Genomic DNA, 21,923 nt, shown 5'->3' on the forward strand with positions numbered 1-21,923 from the left:
AGCGCATCATATTATCACTTCAGTTAATTCGGAATTTAGTGCGCGTTTGGTGACCCCAATGCAGGGAAGACACTGTGAACCTGCTATGGAAGGAAATAAATAGACAGTATTACATCCCCCTTATTTCCATTGCAAGGTGTAAACTGAAAGGCATCTAAAAGTAGAGTTGTTAAAAGAAAGAAACAAAATGGCGTTGAAGTAGATGATGATGTCATGATGTGTGTCTGCTCACGTAGCAGAGTGAGAGGACCAAATGGCCTATTGCAGCTCCTATTTCCTATGTTTCCTTTGGTTATAACAGAGGTTTCAAACCTCAACAGAAATCTGAGGAAGGGATAGATACTGGAGAAATATGCTCAAAATGCATGGGACTATTTTAGTAGGTGGTGGAAAATGGCTGGACAAACACACAGATTGTTAGGGTGCATGAGGAGAACAGTGCAAACACCTTGTGGCACTGCATTTTCATCCAGATGGATGAATACACTGTGCATCTCTTGCACATGCATTTTGAATTTTGTTTTTTTAAACCCTCAACCTGTTCATGTTTTCCTTCTCTCTTCCTGTTGATTTTTGTGCAGCTTTCTCCTTCACTCTTACAGCATCCAAGTCAATTTATCAGCCTGTACCTGGAGCTGACCAACCTTACACACCTCATGCATTCGCATTCCAACTCAGCCTTGTATGGATGCTCCCAGCATCACAGATGCTAGTCTTCAGCCAATTCAATTCACTCCTTGTGATATCAAGAAACGAGTGAAGGCACTGAATACTGCAAAGGCATGGACTCTGTGGGTTTCCTCCAGATGCTCCAGTTTTCTCCCAAAATCTAAAAGATGTGCTAGTTCAGTGTATTGACCTGGACAGGTGCCAGACCACAGTGACTAGGGGAATTTCACAATAACTTAATTGCAGTGTTAATGTAAGCCTTGTGACTAATAAGTAAACTTTTCAATATTGCAACAATAATAATGGAAGACTTGTGCTCCAGAACCCGTCACACCGCTAGCCAGCTATCCTAGTAAAGTTACTACACTGGCATCTGCCCGGCAATGTGGAAAATTGCCCAGGTATTTCCAGTACACAAAAAGAGCAGCACAAATCCAACCCAGCCAATTACTCTCCCATTTCGCTAAATCATCACTAAAGTAATGGAAGGAGTCGTCAACAGTGCAAGCAAGTGCTCTTGCCCAGCAGTAACCTGCTCACAGACAGTCAGTTTGGGTTCCGCCAGGGTCACCCAGCTCTTACCTCATTACAGTCTTGGTTCAAACATGGACAAAAGAGCTGACATGCCAGAGAATGACTGCCCTTGATAACATGGCTGCATAGGACAAAATATAGCATCAAGGAGCCTCAGCGAAGAAGAGTCAAGGGGAATCAGGGGGAAAACTCTCCACTAGTTTGACTCATACCTAGCATAAAGGAAGTAGTATTTGTTGGAGGTCAGTCATCTCAATTCCAGGACAGTGCTGCAGGAGATCCTCAGGATAACATTCTAGGTCCAACCACTTAAGCTGCTCATCAATGACCTTCCCTCCATCCTAAGGTCAGAAGGAGGGATGTTCGCTGATGTCTGCAGAATATTCAGCATCATTTGCAACTCCTCAGATAGCAAAGCAGATGCAACTACACCTGGACAATATCCCAGGCTTGGGCTGACAAGTGACAAGTAACATTTGTGCCATGCACATGCAAGGCAATGACCATAACCAGCAAAAGAGAATTTAACTCTTGCCCCTTAACATTAAATGGTATTATCATCACTGAATCCCCATCATCAACATCCTAGGGTTACCACTGACCAGAAACTGAACTGGTCTAGCCATATAAATACTGTGGCGACAAGAGATCAGAGTCAAGGAATCCTGTAGCAAGCAACTCAACTCCTGACTCCCCAAAGTCTGTCCACAATCTACAAGACACAAATCAGTTGTGTGACAGAATACTCTGCCTTGCCTGGATGAGTGCAGCTCTAACAACACTCAAGATTGACACCATCCAGAACAAAGCAGTCCCCTTAATTGGCACCCTAGCCACAAACATTCACACACTCCACTTTCAACACACGCTGTCAGGTATGTGTACCACCTGCAGGGTGCCACCAGTGCTTCTCAGACATCACCTACCAAGCCCATAACCTGCTACTATCTAGAAAAATAAGAGCAGCCAATGCACAAGAACACCACCACTTGGAGGTTTCCCTCCAAATCTCTCTCCATCCTAATTTGGAAACATTTTGCCACTCCTTCACTGTGGTTAGGTCAAAATCCTGGATCACTACTAACAGCACTGTGGGTGTACCAACACTGCAGGACTGCTGTGATTCAACAAGACAGCTCACCACCACTTGTCGCAAGCAACTTGGGATAAGCAATAAATGCTGGACTAGACAGCGAAGCCCACATTCCTTGAACAAATTTAAAGAAATACATACACATTGAGCCTGATGCGGGTTTTTTCACTTTCATCCTATCTCTGGCCCAATCTAATGACTTACAATTGCCTGTTCTAATGCATCAAACACTTTGTGTATTTTGTTTACTTTGGCACAATTCTCTGATATATCCTCCATATTGCTTAATTATTTCTACTCCCACTGCCAGTTTTTCTCCTCTCCATTCTGAATTTCCCCTCAAGTTCCCACTCTCCTTCTGATCTTTAAACCTTCCTCAACAGCATAAGCAAACCTCTCCATGAGGACACTGGTCCCTTTCCTGTTTAGATGTAATCCTTCTGGTCCCACCTGCCCAGAACTTGTCCTAAAGCCACAGAAATCTAAAACCTTCCCCCCCTACTCCACTTCTCCAGCCATCTGTTGAACTGTTCAATCTTCCTGTCTTCTGCTCACCATGCTGGTTCCTGGCAGTGGGAGTATTCCTGGGATTGCTGCTCAAGGTCCTCCTTTTTAATTCCCTTCCTAATTCCCCAAAATCTGCTCATCCCTTTTCCAATGTATGTCATTGGACCACGACATCTAGCTGTTCAGCTGCCCCCACAATAATGTCCTGCAGCTGCTCAAATATCCTTGACCTTAGCACCAGGGAGGCAACATACCATCCTGAGAGTCACATCTATATTTACATATACATAAAATATGGAAAATAGGGGCAAGGGTAGGCCATTCAGTCTTTCAAGCCTGCTCCTTCATTCATTGTCACGGCTGATGGTCCAACTCATTAGACTGATCCCCGTCTTCCCACTAGATCCTTTGATCCCCTTTGCCCATTCTTGAAATTGTACAATGTTTTGGTCTCAACTGCTTTCTGAGGTAGAGATTTCCACATGCTTACCACTCTGAGTAAAGAAATTTCTCCTTGTTTCAGTCCAAAAAGGTTTACCCCTTCCACTATGATCCCTTGGTCTGGACACCCCACCATCGGGAACACACTTCCTGCATCAACCCCATCTAGTCATATTAGAATTTTATAGGTTTCAATGAAATCTCCCCTCATTCTTTTGAATTCTAGCAAAACTAAAATCCAAACTGACTCGATCTTTCCTTTTTCATATTCACACGTGGGGAGATGATGGCCTTGTGGTATTATCGTGAGACCATCAATCCAGAAAGTCAGCTAATGCTCTGGGGACCCGGGTTCGAATCAGGCCACGGCAGATGGTGGAATCATAATTCAATAAAAAATATCTGGAATTAAAAATTGGCTGATTACCATGAAACAAATGTCAATTGTCGGAAAAACCCATCTGGTTCACTTATGTCCTTTAGGAAGGAAATCTGCCATCCTTAACTGGTCTGACCTGCGTGAATCCAGAGCCATAGCAATCTGGTTGACTCTCAACTTGGGCAACTAAGGATGGGCAATAATCGCGCGGCCACCTAGCGACGCCCATATCCCACAAACAAATTTTTCTAAAACTTGGGCGTCACTGGCTGGCCAACATTTATTGCCCATCCCTAGTTGCCCTTGAGAAGGTGCTAGAAAGCCGTCTTTTTGAATCGCTGCAACCCATGCGCTGTGGGTTGAGGAAGGAAATTCCAGGATTTTGACCCAGCGACTGCAAAGGAACAGCGATATATTTCCAAGTCAGGACAGTGAATGGCTTGGAGAGGAACTTGCAGGTGGTGATGTTCCCATGTATTTGCCCTGTCCTTCTAGATGGAAGTAGCCATGGGTGTGGAAGGTGCTGCCTAAGGATCTTTGGTGAATTGCTGCATTGCATCTTGTAGATAGTACTCATTGCTGCTACTCAGCATCAGTGGTGGAGGGAATGGATATTTGTGAATGTCGTTATCAGTCAAGTGAGCTGCTTCATCCTGGACGGTGTCAAGCTTCTCAAGTGTTGGAGCTGCAACCACCCAGACAAGTGGGGAGTATTCTATCCTGTGCCTTGTAGATGGTGAATAGGCTTTGGGGAGTCAGGAGGTGAGCTACTCACCACAGTATTCCTAATCTCTGACCTGCTCTTGTAGCCACTGTGCTGACGTGGCGAGTCCAGTTGAGTCCCACCATCCAGGCTGTTCCCTTAATTATGGAATTTCCAACCACTATAGCATTTCCGCCTTCCTCCTCCCCTCCTGAACAGCCGAGCCACCTATGGTGCCATGAAACTGGCTCTTGCTACAGTCCTTTGAGGACACATCTCATTCACCAGTACCCAGAATGGGAAAACGGTGAGAGCAAGATAGTCTCAGTGGATTTTTGCACTACTTGCTTGTTTCTCTACTGAAGTCACCCATTCTCTCTCTGTTTGCGTTGTAGTATGACCACTCCCTAACCATGCTATCCATTTAATCCTCAGCTTTGTGGACGCACCACAAAGACTCAAGTTTCTGCAACTGGTTTCATTTCCTGCACATGCAGTCATCAGGGAGACGTGGCACTTGCATGACTTCCCAAATCCTGCAGGATGCACATCCCACATGGCCTAGCTGCACTGATATACCTTAAACTTTATGCAACTACACTGAATTCTCAGCAGAATTGGCAATACTAGTAGTTGCAATATTATTTTGTGATGTTCAATTTATCAAACTGTATAAACTCTGTATAAAATTATGAGAGATACAGACAGAGTTGACAGGAAGAAACATTTCCCTTGGTGGAGGGTTCAATGACTAGGGGCATAGATTTACCGCAAAGGTTGGAGGTTTAGAGGGGACGTGAGGAAAAACCTTTTCAATGAAAGGGTTGAGAGAGTCCAGAACTGATTGCCTAAAAATGTGGTCGAGGCAGAGACCCTCATAACATTTAAGAAGTATTTACATGTGGGGCACTTGTGATGCCAAAGCACGAAAGGCTATAGGCCTAGTGCTGAAAAGTGGGACTAAAATAACCGGGCGGTTTGCCTTTGACTGGTGCAGACGTGATGGGTTGTAGGGCCTTCTCACGTGCTATATAACTATACAACTTTATGAACTTGACAAGACCAAAGTACATTATGTCCTGTCCCATGAGTTGATGGTTGCAGATGCATTGCATTAGTATCCCATACTGAAGCTGACTTAGAGCAGCTTGTCAATCGGCTCTCCCAGACCTACAAGGAGTTAGAACTGACAATCAGCATCAAAGAAGTTTTCGGCCACATCATTGAGACTCCACCTTCGATCAACATCAGGAAGCTCATCCTGGAGTTCACTGACAGCTTCACATACCTGTGACCTGTCCCTTGATGCCAAAATCAGCACCAGGATGGCCAAGGCTGTAGCTGTCACGTTGAAGAGGTCAAGTGTGCAGCAACAGCAAACTAACCAAAAATACAAAACTGTGTGTACCAGGTTAATGTTCTCAGTAGCCTCCTTGATAGTAGTGAAGCATCAACAATGCTGAATATGGAACTATATCACCATATAGAGATGACCAGCATGTTTGCTGTCAGGTCAGCAGCAACCCAATGGTTGGGTCATGTATGCCGAATGAATTATGGCTTCATCCCCAAAGGCAGGCTCTATGAAGACATTGCTATTGGCTTGAGACCAACAGGTCACCCACATCTGCAATTCATGCAAGAGCTCAAGTTGATCAGGTTCAAAGTCAATGCATGGAAGTCACTGTTGCTGACTGGAGGCAAGAAGGGTAAGGAATACACAGATCAAAAGAAATGACTGGATAGCAGAAAAGAGAGCCCTCTGAAAGGAAAAGCATCAGTCAATCTCCGACCGACGCCATTCCCTTGTGCCACAACACAAAACGTGCAATCCAGAACTGATACACAACGAGGGCACAGTGCATCATCTTCCGCTATAGACAGTTCCTTGACTCTCCTATGACAGGAAACATCCTGTCAGCATTTACCGTCAGCCTCTTGAGTATCCTATATGTTTCAATGGGATCACCTCATACACTTCTAAATTCCAATGTGTAGAGTCCCAACCTGTTTAATCTTTCCTGACAAGTCCTCCATACCAGTGATTATCCTAATGAGACTGAGACTGAGACCACCAGTTACAGATCACAATTGGCATGTAATGTGGGGTACAATCATTATCCAATTAACATGCATACACATAAACATGCATAAATGTGCAGGTACCATCAGTAACCCTCTTTATATTCGGCTAGAAGTTCACGACTGTAATCCTTTATAAGGCCCAAACAGTTGTGAAGGTTCAACAGTCATTCAAGAATGTGAAATGGCAACCATGAAAATCATGATGAAACGTTCATACATCAAAAATTATATTCAATGCATCATTTTCTAGCTGAGCATAGTTGTATTCAGCACTAGTCAAGAGTACGTGAGACAAAAGATTTTGGTGATTCTTCTCCAGAAGGAATAATGTGTGAAACTCTACCCTTATTCCATAATGTGAAGCATACAAACAAACAATAATAGTAGCTTTGGATTAAAATGAACCAATACTTCAGACTTCTGCAAAGCATCTTTGACATTTTTGTATGCTTTCTCACATTCTGTTGACCAGTCGCAAGATGGTATCACACATAGTAAAGGATGCAATGAGTGCAATAATGTAGCTAAGTTAGAAACAAATTTACCATAATAATTTAGAAATTATAATTATAACTTAACTTAGGACTTCAATTGCATTACATTCATCAGATATAGTGCTAAAATAGCATCCATCATTCCGGGTGTTTTACGTGGGTCTTTGCTATCAATAACAAAAGCCAAATACTGAACTGATGTCTAGAAAAATTCACACTTTTTCTTGATACACAGGCCATGTGCTTGAAGATGTTTCAATGTTGCTTCTGAATTATTCAAATTTTTTATTCAAAAGCAAGGACCTTTGAAACTCTAATGCATCACCAGCGATCATGTGATCAGTTCTTAACGCAATCATGCAACCAGTTAAATATATAACATGCCGAACGCTGATCTGAGGCTTCCACTGCAATAACTGTTCATGACCACAGCAGGAACCTGGCATGTTGCAATTAGTTTCTTTAAGTGCTTGGCAGCTAACTCAGTGATGCACATTGCATCCAGCTGCTGACAACCACAGTTTGTCCCCCTCAGATAATATCCCACTTCCCCAAATAACTTCAGTTGACACCACCTCCCAGGGTTGGTAAACTTGCTTGGGCCCACAACTCTCTGGTAATAAGCAAATGAGGCCAGCAATGGATTTAACATGGTTCTGCCGCTGTCCTCATCAAACATGTGCAGCATGATACTACAAAGTGCCCTGATTCGGGTGTGACATAATTGCGCAAACAATTTAAAGTCGTTGATGCAATAAGTACGTTTGATAGTTAACAGGTGAACAATTCTTCTGAATCTATAGGCTTAATACAAACCTTGCGTATTCTTGAAGGACATTATCGACTGTCTATATGGATTTGGACTTTCTGGTCTGTTGCTCAGATTAGACAAAACAAGCAGCAGCAGAAGACTTCGATTAGCCAGTGGAGATGACAGATCCCCTTGCTGGGCTGCCTTACTCCCAACTCCTCCCAAGGTAAGAACTGTCCAGAGGCCAGCTGTTGAAGAGAAGAGAAATTAAATGTGAATGTTTCTTCAGAGCTTCATAAATCCATTATCTTGTATCCACTCGTTCTTCCTAGCTCACAGTTAATAAAAAGCTATTTAACGTTTTTGGGAAAAGTGACGATGACTGTACTCAGAAACGTATCACCCGTTTATTTAGGGCACATCAAGACCAAAGGAAACACATATTTACATTAGAATGAATTCAATGTCAAGAAAGCAATTCTGAAAGACAATTTCCATGTCAGTTTCTGGAACACTGAGCAATACATAAAAATTAAATAAACGTCATCTTCATAGCAAAGCCCAATCCTATAGAACACTACAGCACAAACAGGCCCTTCGGCCCACAAGTTGCGCCGATCACTTCAATACCTACCAATCCACAGACCTATCTATAACCCCCAATCCCATTAAACCCCATATACTCATCCAGAAGTCTTTTAAAAGACCCCAGCAAGTTCGCCTCCACCACCACTGACGGCAGCCGATTCCATTCACTCACCACCCTCTGAGTGAAAAACTTACCCCAACATCACTTCTGTACTTGCTTCCCTGCACCTTAAATCTGTGTCCTCTCATAGCGACCATTTCAACCCGGGGAAATAGCCTCTGAGAATCCACCCTATCTATTCCTCTCAACATCTTATAAACCTCTATCAGGTCGCCTCTCAACCTTCATCTCTCCAGGGAGAAGAGTCCCAGCTCCCTCAACCTATCTTCATGAGGCATGCCTCCCAATCCAGGCAACATCCTTGTAAATCTCCTCTGCACCCTCTCAATAGCTTCTACATCCTTCCTATAGTGAGGCGACCAGAACTGCGCACAGTACTCCAAGTGGGGCCTGACAAGGGTCTTATAAAGTTGCAGCATTACCTCCCGACTGCTAAACTCAATCCCTCGATTAACGAAGGCCAGTACACCATACGCCTTCTTGACCACATCCTCCACCTGCGAGGCCGATTTAAGAGTCCTGTGGACCCAGACCCCAAGATCCTTCTGCTCTTCAACACTGCTAAGACTCCTGCCCTTGATAGTGTACTCGTTCATCCCATTGGTCCTGCCAAAATGGACCACTACACATTTATCCGCGTTGAAGTCCATCTGCCACTTCTCCGCCCAGTCTTGCATCCTATTTATGTCCTGCTGCAACTTCTGACATCCTTCCAGACTATCCAAACACCACTGACCTTCGTGTCATCGGCGAACTTACTAACCCATCCCTCCACTTCCTCATCCAGGTCATTTATGAAAATGACAAACAGCAAGGGTCCTAGAACAGATCCCTGGGGCACTCCATTGGTGACTGACCTCCATGCAGAAAAAGACCCATCCACAACCACTCTCTGCCTTCTGCAGGCAAGCCAGTTCTGGATCCACAAGGCCAAAGCCCCTTGGATCCCATGCCCTCTCACCTTCTCAAGAAGTCTCGCATGGGGGACCTTATCAAACGCCTTGCTGAAGTCCATGTACACCACGTCCACTGCTCTTCCTTCGTCAATGTGTTCAGTCACGTTTTCGAAGAACTCAACTAGACTCGTAAGGCACGACCTGCCCTTGACAAAACCATTCTATTTCTGATCATGCTAAACCTCTCCAAATAATCTTAAATCTTGTCCCTCAGAAGCCTCTCCATCAGCTTACCAACCACCGAGGTCAGACTCACTGGTTGGTAATTTCCCAGGCTATCTCTGTTCCCTTTCTTGAAAATAGGAACCACATCCGCAATCCTCCAATCCTCCGGAACCTCTCCCGTCTCCATCGACGACGCAAAGATCATCGCCAGAGGCTCTGCAATCACCTCCCTCACCTCCCACAGTAACCTGGGGTACATCCCATCTGGTCCCGGCGACTTATCTATCTTGATAGAATTCAAAAGTTCTAATACATCCTCTTCCTTAATATCCACATACTCAATCTTTTCCATCTGCTGCAAACCTGTAGCAAAATCTCCCAGATCAGTTTCCACCGTGAATACTGAGGCAAAGTACTCATTAAGCACCTCTGCCATTTCTTCCGGTTCCACACAGACCTTTCCCCCTTCACCTTTTATAGATCCTATCCCTTCTCTTCTCATCCTTTTACTTTTCACATATTTGTAGAAGGCCTTGGGATTCTCCTTAATCTTACCCACCAAGGCCTTCTCATGACCCCTTCTGGCTCTCCTAATTTCCCTTTTAAGATCCTTTCTACAATCGTTATACTCCTCTAGATCCTTAACATCTCCTAGCTCCCTGAACCTTTTGTACACCTTCCTTTTCTTCCTGACTAGGTTCACCACAGCCTTCGTGCACCGCGGTTCCCGCGACCTACCAAAACCTCCTTGTCTCATCGGAACGTTGTCGTGCAGAGCCCCAGACAAACATTCCTTGAATATCCGCCACCTTCCTTCTGTACTTTTCCCCAAGAATGCCTCCTTCCAGTTTATTTGTCCAATTAACTTCCTGACGTCTTCGTATTTCCCCTTACTCCAGACAAACACCTTCCTATCCTGCCTGATCCTATCTCATTCCAATGCAATTGTGAAGGAGATAGATTTATGATCACCATTCCCAAGATGCTCTCCTACCGAGAGTTCATTCGCCAGTACCAGGTCAAGTACAGCCTCTCCTCTCGTAGGCTTATCCACATACTGCGTCAGAAAACCTTCCTGAGCACACCTAACAAACTCCTCCCCATCCAAACCCCTTACCCTTGGGATATTCCAATCGATGTTTGGGAAATTGAAGTCTCCCAACACGACAACTCTGTTATTACTACATCCCTCTAGGATCTGTTTCCCTATCTGCACCTCAACGTCCCTGTCACTATTGGGCGGCCTATAGAATACACCCAGCAAAGTTATCGACCCTTTGCTGTTCCTAACTTCCACCCACAGAGACTCCATAGACAGTCCCTCCATGGCATCCTCCTTCTCTGCAGCCATGACACTGTCCCTGATCAACAGTGCCACTCCACCACCTCTTTTGCCTCCCTCCCTGTCCTTCCTGAAGCATCTGAATCCCGGCACCTGAAGTACCCAGTCCTGTCCCTGAGACATCCAAGTCTCCGTAATGGCCACCACATCACATTCCCAAGCAGCAATCCATGCCCTAAGCTCATCTACCTTATTTACTACACTTTTGGCGTTAAAATAGATACACTTCAGCCCCTCAGTCTGGACATCTCCCTTCTCCACCACCTGTCTAACCTCCCTCTCATACTGCCTGCAGTCCTTCCCTACCTGGGAGCTAACCTCCTCGGTCCCAGTCTCCCCATCACTATTCCCTCCCCCCATCCTTTCTAGTTTAAAGTCCCCCCAGTAGCCCTAGCCAGTCTTCCCACCAAGCTATTAGTCCCCCTGGGATTCAATTGCCACCCGTCTTTACTGTACAGGTCACACCTGCTCCTAAAGAGGTCCCAATGATCTAGGAACCGAAATCCCTGCCCCCTGCTCCATTCTATGTTTCCCTTAGCCAGGAATCATAGAATCCTTACAATGCAGAAGGAGACCAGTCAGCCCATTGAGTCTGCACCAACCACAATCCCACCCAGGCCCTATTCCCGTAACTCTATATATTTACCCTGCTAATCCCTGACAGTAGGGTCAATTTAGAATGACCAATCAACCTAACCTGCACACCTTTGGACTGTGGGAGGAAACTGGAGCACCCGGAGGAAACCCATGCAGAAACAGGGAAATGTGCAAATTCCACACATTCACCCAAAGCCAAAATTGAACCCGGGTCCCTGGGGGTGTGAGGCAGCAATGCTAACCACTATGTTACCAAGTGGAATGCCACCAATTCCCATTCCCCGAACCCAAAAAGACACCACTTCTCACAGTAACAAATGGCAAGCAAATAAGTTGACTTTTTCTTTTTGTTGTTGAAAATTAAGCCATTGCAAAAACAGAGAATTTTTACCAGCAGGAAGTAATGTAAATCCTCACATTATTATAGACATGATACTCACAGAAAGTCAAAATGGCTATAAGTAGTCTCAAGACAGAACAGATGCACACCATGATTTAGTGCAATTGCTGGAAAATTGAGAACATGATTTTCCTGATACCTTCAGAAAATCAGAGGCCAATGGTCAACCATACAAATGACTCCATCCCGCGCAATCATAGCCCTCAAGAGGTTATACAGCAACCATATTACCTGAAACAGGATATCAAAGTTAAGGTGGGGGATCATGTAATATGAGCATAGAAGTTCTGGCGTGACTCATCTTTTAATCCTTTCATTTATCCTAATGCACAGCCCGTAAGTAACTAATCTTGGGGGTGAAAACTCCATATTCCTTAAAGATTTCTGGTTAAGTTGTGGGACAAAGTGCTGAGTAAAGTCATGAAAATCCTTGATAGAAAGTAGTAGTCAGAAATAGCTGAGGTGGAGCCGAGCCATCAATGTGGTGGATTTGGTCAGTGAGCAGGCTTTCGAAACAGCAACGTCAAAGGCATTGTAAATGATAACTGCCAATATGATTAACGTTTTGGATGACAAAACTGGCTTTTTGGTACAGAATCTCAGTGCTCATATTGCTGAATTGTAGAATACCAAAAAGAAGTTTGATGAAGCGGAGGAAAGAATCTTTGTCAAGAATGCAGATTCCTTAATTGAGGCCCCCTTTCAATCCTTGGAAAATCAGCTAAATGGTGTATGTCAAATATCCTGATCATTCTGGAGACTCAGGACCAGAAGGGGAGTGTGACCAGCTTTCCAGAAGGAGCTACGGGCCAACACCTAGATAGATTTTTTGAAAACTGGCTACCACATTTCCTTAACCTCGGCACAAAGGCTGGGCATATCAAACTTGATGGAGCATGACATACCCTGTTTTCAAGGCTTAGAACATAGAACATAGAACATTACAGCGCAGAACAGGCCCTTCGGCCCACGATGTTGCGCCGACCAGCTTTTAAAAAAAAACACTAACCCACTAATCTAAACCAATCCCATTTCGTCCATATGACCCCAATGTTTTCATAGCATCAGTCCATATGACCATTTCGTCCATATGACCCCAATGTTTTCATAGCTTCAGTCACAGGGATTTTGATGAAGCTGGAAAGTGATTGAAAACTATCTGAATGTAGATTGCGTTACTTTATCCTGCTACCCTGAGGGTAATATCTGACAGATCCTTAAGGCTGGTTGACAAGGCTTTGGCCTCTCTGAACACAGTGGATGGCAAGAATTTGGAGTCATAATCTGCAGTTCATCATTAATACCGGACTTTAGCCTTTATTGCTGCATTTCTTTTTTGATTTTGTAAAGTTATTTATCATGTTCATATGGGTGATATGAGCACAGAGGTGAATTTCACATGCTCTCCTTCAAAAACTAGGGATGACCATTTGTCGATGATGGAATACAGCCCTCAGCACGTTCCTTTAATTACTCCAAGCTTAAGACACAAATTTGATCTTGCTGTATCCTTTATTCATTCTAATGTAAATATACCTTTTTGCTTTGGTCTTGAGTTGCCCTAAATAAACAGGTGATATGTTTCTGAGTACAGTCATTGTCACTTTTATCAAAAATGTTAAATAGCTTTTTATTAACTGTGAGCTAGAAAGAACGAGTGGCATGGTGGACGACCTGGACCGCTTCCGGTCTTATGTCAAAATTGAATCCTATTGGTTTAAAAGCCTGAGAGTGGTAGGAGCACACTGGCTAAGCTACATGGCACTAAGGCAATGCGATTTTTAACCGTTTTCTTTCTTATAGTCCCTGCATTTATAAAGGTGGTATGTACTTTGCAGCATTGCGTACTCTGGTCATTGCTAATATGAGTAGTGCCACTGTGGATTGGTGGGTGATTTGGTGTAGCGGTTGCTTAAAAAGTCTCTTAAATTAAAGTTATTTTAAAAAGCTAGAACTCTTATCTTTCTTAAGACAGCTTTAAATTGGGGAAACCAATTTACCCATTATGTTTTGATTTGATTATTGTCACATGTATTAGTATACAGTGAAGAGTATTATTTCTCGCCCGCTATATGGACAAAGCATACCATTCATAGAAAAGGAAACAAGAGAGTGCAGAATATAGTGTTAAAATCATAGCTAGGGTATTAAGAAAGATCAACTTAATGCAAGGTAGGTCCATTCAAAAGTCTGGCAGCAGCAGGGAAGAAACTGTTCTTGAGTCAGTTGGTAAGTGTCCTTAGACTTTTGTATCTTTTTCCCGATGGAAGAAGGTGAAAGAGAGAACGCATGGGGTCCTTAATCACACTGGTTGCTTTGCCGAGGCAGCGGGAAGTATAGGCAGAGTCAATGGATGGGAGGCTGGTTTGCATGATGGACCTTGTAGCCACTACCACAGCAAGGCAAGACCACTCTGAAGATTAAAATGTCAGGAATCAAAAACAGCAAAAAGCACCTCTTTCCACTCTGCTCTGAATTCCCAGAGCTCCAAATTCCCAGACACAGACAACAACTCTGGCTGTCTCTCACTCAGGATGGAGCTCTCTTTCAACTGCTCGTGCATAAATCTTACTTGTACTTGGCTCTCTGATGCAACAAGGTGTTAGTTATGATAAGGCCACATTTTAGACATCCTGTCAGCAGCAGGGTACCATTGTTATTAGATGTCCCTATCCCCTCTCTGCTGATTACATCTCACCAGAGGTTTGTGTCCTTTACAACTCTGGTGTTGAATTTGCCCAGGAGGATTAGCTTGTTACCTGTTGGGATACAAGCCAACAATTGTTTGACGCTGGAGCAAAATTATTCTTTGGACTCATCGGTAGCTTCCAGTGTTGGAGTCTACGCACCAAGGAATGTAGCACACTGGTTCTGTGCTGAGAGCGCCTAAGGGTCATAAAGTGTTCATTTATCCTGCAAGGAAGGTCTCCGTGAGAGCCAATTAGATTGTTTTTAATCGTGACGCGAACGCATGGAATTCTTCTTCTGGTTTACTTTTCCAGAAGGGTAAACACCAACTTGTGCTTGATCTGGTTTTCCCCTGCTCACCAGCTCTCATTTAGGGCAGCAATGTCAACTTTGCATTGCCTGAGCTCCCAGCCAATGATAGTGGTATGAGATTCAAGTATGTCGCTCGTGGGGTTGCTCATGAGGGTCCGGACATTCCAGGTCCTGAACTTAATGATTAAAAGAGTGAAGATGCCTGTGTTTGAATTCTTTTGATGTGTGGAAATGCCGGTGTTGGACTGGGGTAAACACAGTAAGAAGTCTCACAACACCAAAAGTCCGACAGATTTATCTGATAGTAAATGCCACTAGCTTTCAGAATGCTGTTCCTTCGTCGGGTGAGTGGAGAGTTCTGATCACAAACAGGGCATATAAAGGCACACACTGTTTACAGAATACTGATTAGAATGTGAGTCTTTGCAGCTAATCTGCTATTCAAGTTTTAAAGGTGCAGACAACGTGAGTGGAGATAGCATTAAGCATAGGTTAAAGACAATACTATAGGTATTGTCTCCAGTCAGGACAGTAAGTGAGGTGTTGCAAGTTCGGGGGTTACAGATAATGTGACATGAACCCAAGGTCCCAGCTGAGGCCGTCCTCACGGGTGTGGAACCTGACTATCAGTTTCTGTTCAGCGACTCTGCGCTGCCGTACGTTGCGAAGGCCGCCTTGGAGAACATTTACCCCATGAATGCCCGTGACTGCTGAACTGTTCACCAACAGGAAGCGAACAGTCTTGCCTGGTGATTGTCAAGCGGTGTTCATTCATCCGTTGTCATAGAGTCAGTATGGTCTCCCCAATGTACCATGCCTCAGGACATCCTTTCCTGCAGCGTATTAAGTAGACAACGTTGGCAGAGTTACAAGAGCATGTGCCGTGTACCTGGTGGACGCTGTTCTCACGAGATGATGGCATCCGTGTCGATGATCCGGCATGTCTTGCAGAGGTTGCTGTGGCAGGGTTGTGTGATGTTGTGGTCACTGTTCTCCTGAAGGCTGCATAGTTTGCTGCGGACAGTGATCTGTTTGAGGTTATGCGGCTGTTTGAGAGCAAGGAGTGGGGATGGCCTTGGCAAGATGTTCGCCTTCAATGACATGCTGAAGACTCCGGAGAAGATGTCGTAGCTTCTCTGCTCCAGGGAAGTACTGGATGACGAAAAGTACTCTGTCCACCAGCCAGCTTCACTGTTTAGGCCTGGGATATACGAGCATACATATGCCTACTGTTCTCCCTTCCTGTCCCCACAGGACCTCTCTCCCTGGGATTCATAAAATGCAGTGACAGTTTCATGAGCTCATGAGGGTGGCACTAGACTCTCGCTGATAACAGCCATGTTGCTCTTCTCTGTGAAAGGCCCCACTGCACTTCTATTGCTGTTATTGGCATCACTGTACCTCTTTCACTCCTTCAGATAGCGGTTAATGTCACCAGTCCTCTTCACCTTTTTAGGTAGTGATGGTAACTGTCTCCCACCAACAAGTGATTGGAAACTGACAAATATAGGTCTCTTACTTTAGCATGAAAAAGGACTTCTGAACAGAATCAGGTAGAATTCTAAAATACTTTATAAATACATTAAAGTGAAGAGGTTAACCAGGGAAAGAGTCGTGCTCATCAGGGACCAAAGAGGAAATGCCTGTGTGAAGCCACAAGACACTGGAAGAGTGTTAAATGAATATTTCTCATCAGTCTTGACTCTGGAAAAGGAGAAAGTGGGTACAGAATTCAGGAAGAGGAATCGAGAGGTACTTGCACAGTTTGACATAGGAAACGGGGAGGCATTGGAGGCTCTGAAAGGCTCAAAAACAGATAAATTCCCTGGCTACAATGAATACCATCCCAGGCAGCTGTGGGAGATGAGGCAGGAAATTGCAGGAACTCTGACACAACTTTTTCATTTCTCTCTGGCCATGAGGAAAGTCATGATGTGGAGATGTTGGCGTTAGGCTGGGGTAAACACAATAAGTCTCATAACAGCAGGTTAAAGCCCAACAGGTCTATTTGGCAGCAAAAGCCTTTGGAGCCTCACTCCTTCTTCAGATGAGTGCCAGAGGACTGAAGGATGGCTAATGTGGTTCTACTTTTCAACAAGAGGGCAGAGATGAACGAGGGAATTATAGACCGGTGAGTTTCACATCAGCGGTAGGGAAACTATTGGAGAAAATTCTGAAGCTGAAAATTAAATCCACTTGGAAAGGCATGGGTTAATTAGGAATAGTTAGAACATAAGAAATAGGAGCAGGAGTAGGCCATCTAGCCCGCCCCGCCATTCAATAAGATCATGGCTGATCTGTTGTGGCTCAGTTCCACTTTCCCGCCCTCTCCCCATAACCCTTAATCCCCTCTCTTATCAAAAACCCATCAACCTGCATCTTAAAAATATTTAGCGAGGCAGCCTCCACCACTTCAACGGGCAGAGAATTCCAGAGATTCACCACCCTTTGAGTGAAGAAGTTCCTCCTCAACTCTGTTCTAAACCGCCTCCCCTTTATCCTGAGGCTGTGCCCCCTAGTCCTACTGTCTTTTTTGAGCGGGAAGAGTCTCTCCACCTCTATCCTATCCATCCCATTCATCATCTTATACGTCTCAATGAGATCTCCCCTCATTCTTCTAAACTCTAACGAGTTAGCAGCATGACTTTGTCAGAGGGAGGTCATGCCTAACAAATTTGCTGGAATTTTTCAACTGTGATCGAGGATGAGGGAAGTTCAGATGGTGAAGTTTATATGGATTTTAGCCAAGCTATTGATAAGGTCCCACATAGGGCACTGATCGGGAAGGTTAAAGCACATGGAATTCAGGAAAATTTGGGGAGACAGATCAGAAACTGGTTTAGTAATAGCACACAAGGGATAGCAGTAAAAGGCTGCTCGAGTGACTGGAGGTCAGGGCCCAGTGGTGTATCATAGGGATCAGTCCTGGGACCCTATCTGTTTGTTATATACATAAATGATATAAATGAAAATGTGGGGGGAATGTTAAGCAAGTTTTCAGATGACACCAAGATTGGTGGGATGGTTAATAGTGAAGATGAGAAGATGATCGTAGGATACAGGGGTCAAATGGGCAGAACAGCGACAGACTGTGTTTACTTCTGGTAGCTGCAGGGTGATGCACTTTGGAAGAAGAAACAAAATGGGGGAATATTTAATGCATAGCAGGACACTAGGTAGCTCAGAGGAACAAAGGGATCTTGGGGTAATTATTCACAGATCCCTAAAGGTGACAGAGCAGGTTAACAGAATAGTTAAGAAGGTATATGGGACACTTGCTTTCATCAGTCATGGTATAAAGTATAAGAGCAAGGAGGTAATGGTGGAGTTGTACGGAGCATTGGTTAAGCCACGGCTGGAGTACTGTATGCAGGTCTGGTCACCTCCCTATTAGAATGATGCAATTGCATGAGAGGAGGTACAGATGATGTTCACAAGGATGTTGCCTAGGTTGGAGCATTTGAGCTATAAGGGGAGACTGAATAGGCTTGGATTGTTTTCTTTAGAGCAGCGACGACTACGGGGGGAATGACTGAGGAGGGCATAGTTTTAGGATAAGGGGTAAGAGATAAGAGATTCAGAAGGGATTTGAGAAAAAAAGCATTCACTCAGAGGGTAGGGGGAATCTAGAACGCGCTGCCTGGGAAGGCCGGAAACTTTAGCGCCTTTAGAAAAAGTTTGGATGAGCACTTAAAACATCATAGCATTCAAGGATATGGGATAAGTGCAGGAAAATGGGATTAGCACACCTCTAGTGGTAGTTATTGTCAGTGCAGACTCGACGGGGCAAAAAGTCTTTTCTGTACTGTATGATTCTGTACAACTCTAGAAGCAGGAGGAAAGCAGGAAGATGCCAACCACAACAAAAGAGTTCATTAAATATTTTCTAAAATTTGAGCAATTGTTAAACTAACATAACCAGATCCGAACAACAATGGCCTGGTATGATAATGAACCATGTAAATCAATATTATAGCAAGCTTGAACTCTGGTGCTGAGTTAACAGACTTAATCATGGAGGAGAAAAGGGCCCACACAATTTGCCATAGTAGCAGTCAAGAAAAAGGGCAGTGAGAACATGAGGTGAGAAGAGCGGTTGAAGCCATCTGCCAAAATTTATTGTTGAGGATCCTTTATATATTTAAGTAGTTTCAGACTGCTTCAAAGGCCGAATTAAATCTCCTCTAAATCTCTTGCCCCTTACCCTAAAACTATGCCTTCCTCAACCATTCCCCCCCTTTGCCTTCTCTGCTCTGAAGAAAACAATCCAAGCCTATTCAGTCTCTTCTTATAGCTTAAATATCCCATCCTAGGCAACATTCTGGTGAACATCATCCATAACCCCTTTCATGCAATCACATCGTTCCAATAGTGAAGTAATGAAATCTGCTTATTTATCAGTCACAAGTAAGGCTTACATTAACACTACAATGAGGTTACCGGGAATCTTTCAGACTTGATGGTGATGTCAATTAGGGTGCTTTAGTTTCAGTTTATACACTATATAGGTAAGACCTCCTAAAATAATTCTGCTGATAGTTTGTATTGGTGTGTGCAAATCACATCTTTTCTTTTTGTTAATACCCACAACCCCTAACAGAGTTAGGGCATTACAAAGATAAAATTGGTGACGAACCAGCATTTTGTTTCATCAAGAACATCAAGAAAAGATCCTAAGTGAAGGAAGGAAAATCACTGCGAGTCCTCACACTTCAAATATTAGAAGTCTGGGGAGAGGCAACAACAGGACTGTTTGACAAGGTATTGCATGTAGGTTGTTGTATAAAGTTAAATCTCATGGGATCCAGGGTGAGGTATCTAAATGGATACAAAATTGGCTTCAGGTGGTTGTAGAGAGCTGTTTTTCAAACTGGAGGCCTGTGACCAATGGTGTGCCTCAGGGATCAGTGCTCGGCCCACTGTTATTTATTATTTATATTAATGATTTGGATAAGAATATAGGAGGCATGGTTAGTAGGTTTGCAGATGACACTAAGATTGGTGCATAGTGGACAGTGGAGAAAGTTATCTCCAATTGCAACGGGATCTTGATCAGTTGGGCCAGTGAGCTGACGAATGGCAGATGGAGTTTAATTTAGACAAATGCGAGGTGATGCATTTTGGTGGAATGGACCAGGGCAGGACTTACTCAGTTAATGGTAGGGCACTGGGGAGAGTTATAGAACAAAAGAGATCTAGGGGTATATGTTCATAGCTCCTTTAAAGTGGACTCACAGGTAGACAGAGTGGTAAAGAAGGCATTCAGCGTGCTTGGTTTCATCAGTCAGAACATTGAATACAGGAGTTGGGACGTCTTGTTAAAGTTGTACAAGACATTGGTACGGCCACACTTGGAATACTGTGTGCAATTCTGGTCACCCTATTATAGAAAGAATATTATTAAACTAGAAAGAATGCAGAAAAGATTTACCAGGATGCTATGGGACTTGATGGATTGAGTTATAAGGGGAGGCTGAATAGACTGGGACTTTTTTCTCTGGAGCATAGGAGGCTGAAGAGTGACCTTATAGAAGTCTATAAAATAATGAGGGGCACAGGCAAGGTAGATAGTCAGTATCTTTTCCCAAAGGTAAGGGAGTTTAAAACTAGACAGCATAGGTTGAAGGTGAGAGGGGAGAGATACAAAAGTGTCCAGAGGGGCAATTTTTTCACACAGAGGGTGGTGAGTGGCTGGAACAAGCTGCCTGCGTTAGTAGTAGAGGCGGGTACAATTTTATCTTTTAAAAAGCATTTAGACAGTTACATGGGTACAATGGGTACAGAGGGATATGGGCCAAATGCGGGCAATTGCAATTAGCTTTGGGGTTTTAAAAAAAGGGGGCAGCATGGACAAGTTGGGCCAAAGGGCCTGTTTCCATGCTGTAACCCTCTATGACTCTAGGATTAAGGATTAAAATGCCTGTGAAAGAAAAATTGACAAATCACAATGACAGCATAAAATCTTTTGAGCCTCAAAGAGAAAACTGAAATAAAACACCAAAATGAAGCAAAACCAAAAGATAACCACACAAGAAGTCCTGCCTACTACAGTGGCTCACACTAGGATCCATTTGGTGAACTAAAAGTTCAACAGGGTCAGTATGCATAAGGTTGTCTACCCAAGATTTGATGCTCCAAAAAGTATAATGTTAGCAAGTGTGAGGTTATCCACTTTGGCAGAAATAATAGTAGGAGGGATTACTATTTAAAGGGCAAAAAGCTGCAGCATGCTACGGTGCAGAGGGACCTGGGAGTCCTTGCGCATGAGTCGCAAAAACCCAGTCTGCAGGTGATCAAGAAGGCGAATGGGATGCTGGCCTTTACAGCAAGGGGGATAGAATATAAAAGTAGGGAGGTCTTGCTGCAACTGTACAGGGTACTGGTGAGGCCGCAGCTAGAGTACTGTGTGCAGTTTTGGTCGCCGCTCTTGCGCAAGGATATTTTGGCCTTGGAGGGAGTGCACAGGAGGTTCACTAGGCTGATACCAGAGATGAGGGGGTTGGACTATGAAGAGAGACTAAATAGACTGGGTCTGTACTCATTGGAGTTTAGAAGGATGAGGGGGGATCTTATAGAGACGTATAAGATAATGAAAGGGCTGGATAGGATAGAGGTAGAGAGATTCTTCCTGCTTAGAAAGGATAGCAGGACTACAGGGCACAGCCTCAAAATAAGGGGGAGGGGGGCAGTTTAGATCAGAGTTAAGGAGGAACTTCTTCACTCAAAGGGTGGTGAATCTCTGGAATTCTTTGCCCGTTGAAGTGGTGGAGGCTACCTTGCTAAATATATTTAAGTCACGGGTAGATAGGTTTTTGACAGACAAGGGAATTAAGGGTTATGGGGAGAGAGTGGGAAAGTGGAACTGATCCACTTCAGATCAGCCATGATCTTATTGAATGGCGGGGCAGGCTCGAAGGGCTAGATGGCCTACTCCTGCTCCTATTTCTTATGTTAAGTTCTTAAAAAGGAGACATTCATGGTTAATTTTTCCATTACCTAACAGCACAATATTAATCAAAAGTGTTTTCACAAATAAACTGTCAGTACTAAGGTCCTTTCTGCCTACCAATAGAGAAAAAAGGCTAGCTGATTGCTGTA

The 21,923-nt window shown here is 44.0% G+C and overlaps 1 protein-coding gene across 2 annotated transcripts in view; it reads right to left on the reverse strand.

The window, feature by feature from the left end:
* Window positions 1-21,923, reverse strand: part of dym (dymeclin) — a 438,866-nt gene that overhangs the window by 301,942 nt on the left and 115,001 nt on the right. For both annotated transcript variants that reach the window (XM_080206642.1, XM_080206553.1), the window contains exon 9: window positions 7,722-7,904. In XM_080206642.1, coding sequence (XP_080062768.1) covers window positions 7,722-7,904 — 183 coding nt within the window. The remainder of the gene's footprint in view (window positions 1-7,721; window positions 7,905-21,923) is intronic.

This window comes from Carcharhinus amblyrhynchos, chromosome 1 (assembly GCF_965287045.1).
Source record: "Carcharhinus amblyrhynchos chromosome 1, sCarAmb.v2.hapA, whole genome shotgun sequence".
In the NCBI taxonomy this organism is placed as follows: Eukaryota; Metazoa; Chordata; class Chondrichthyes; order Carcharhiniformes; family Carcharhinidae; genus Carcharhinus; species Carcharhinus amblyrhynchos.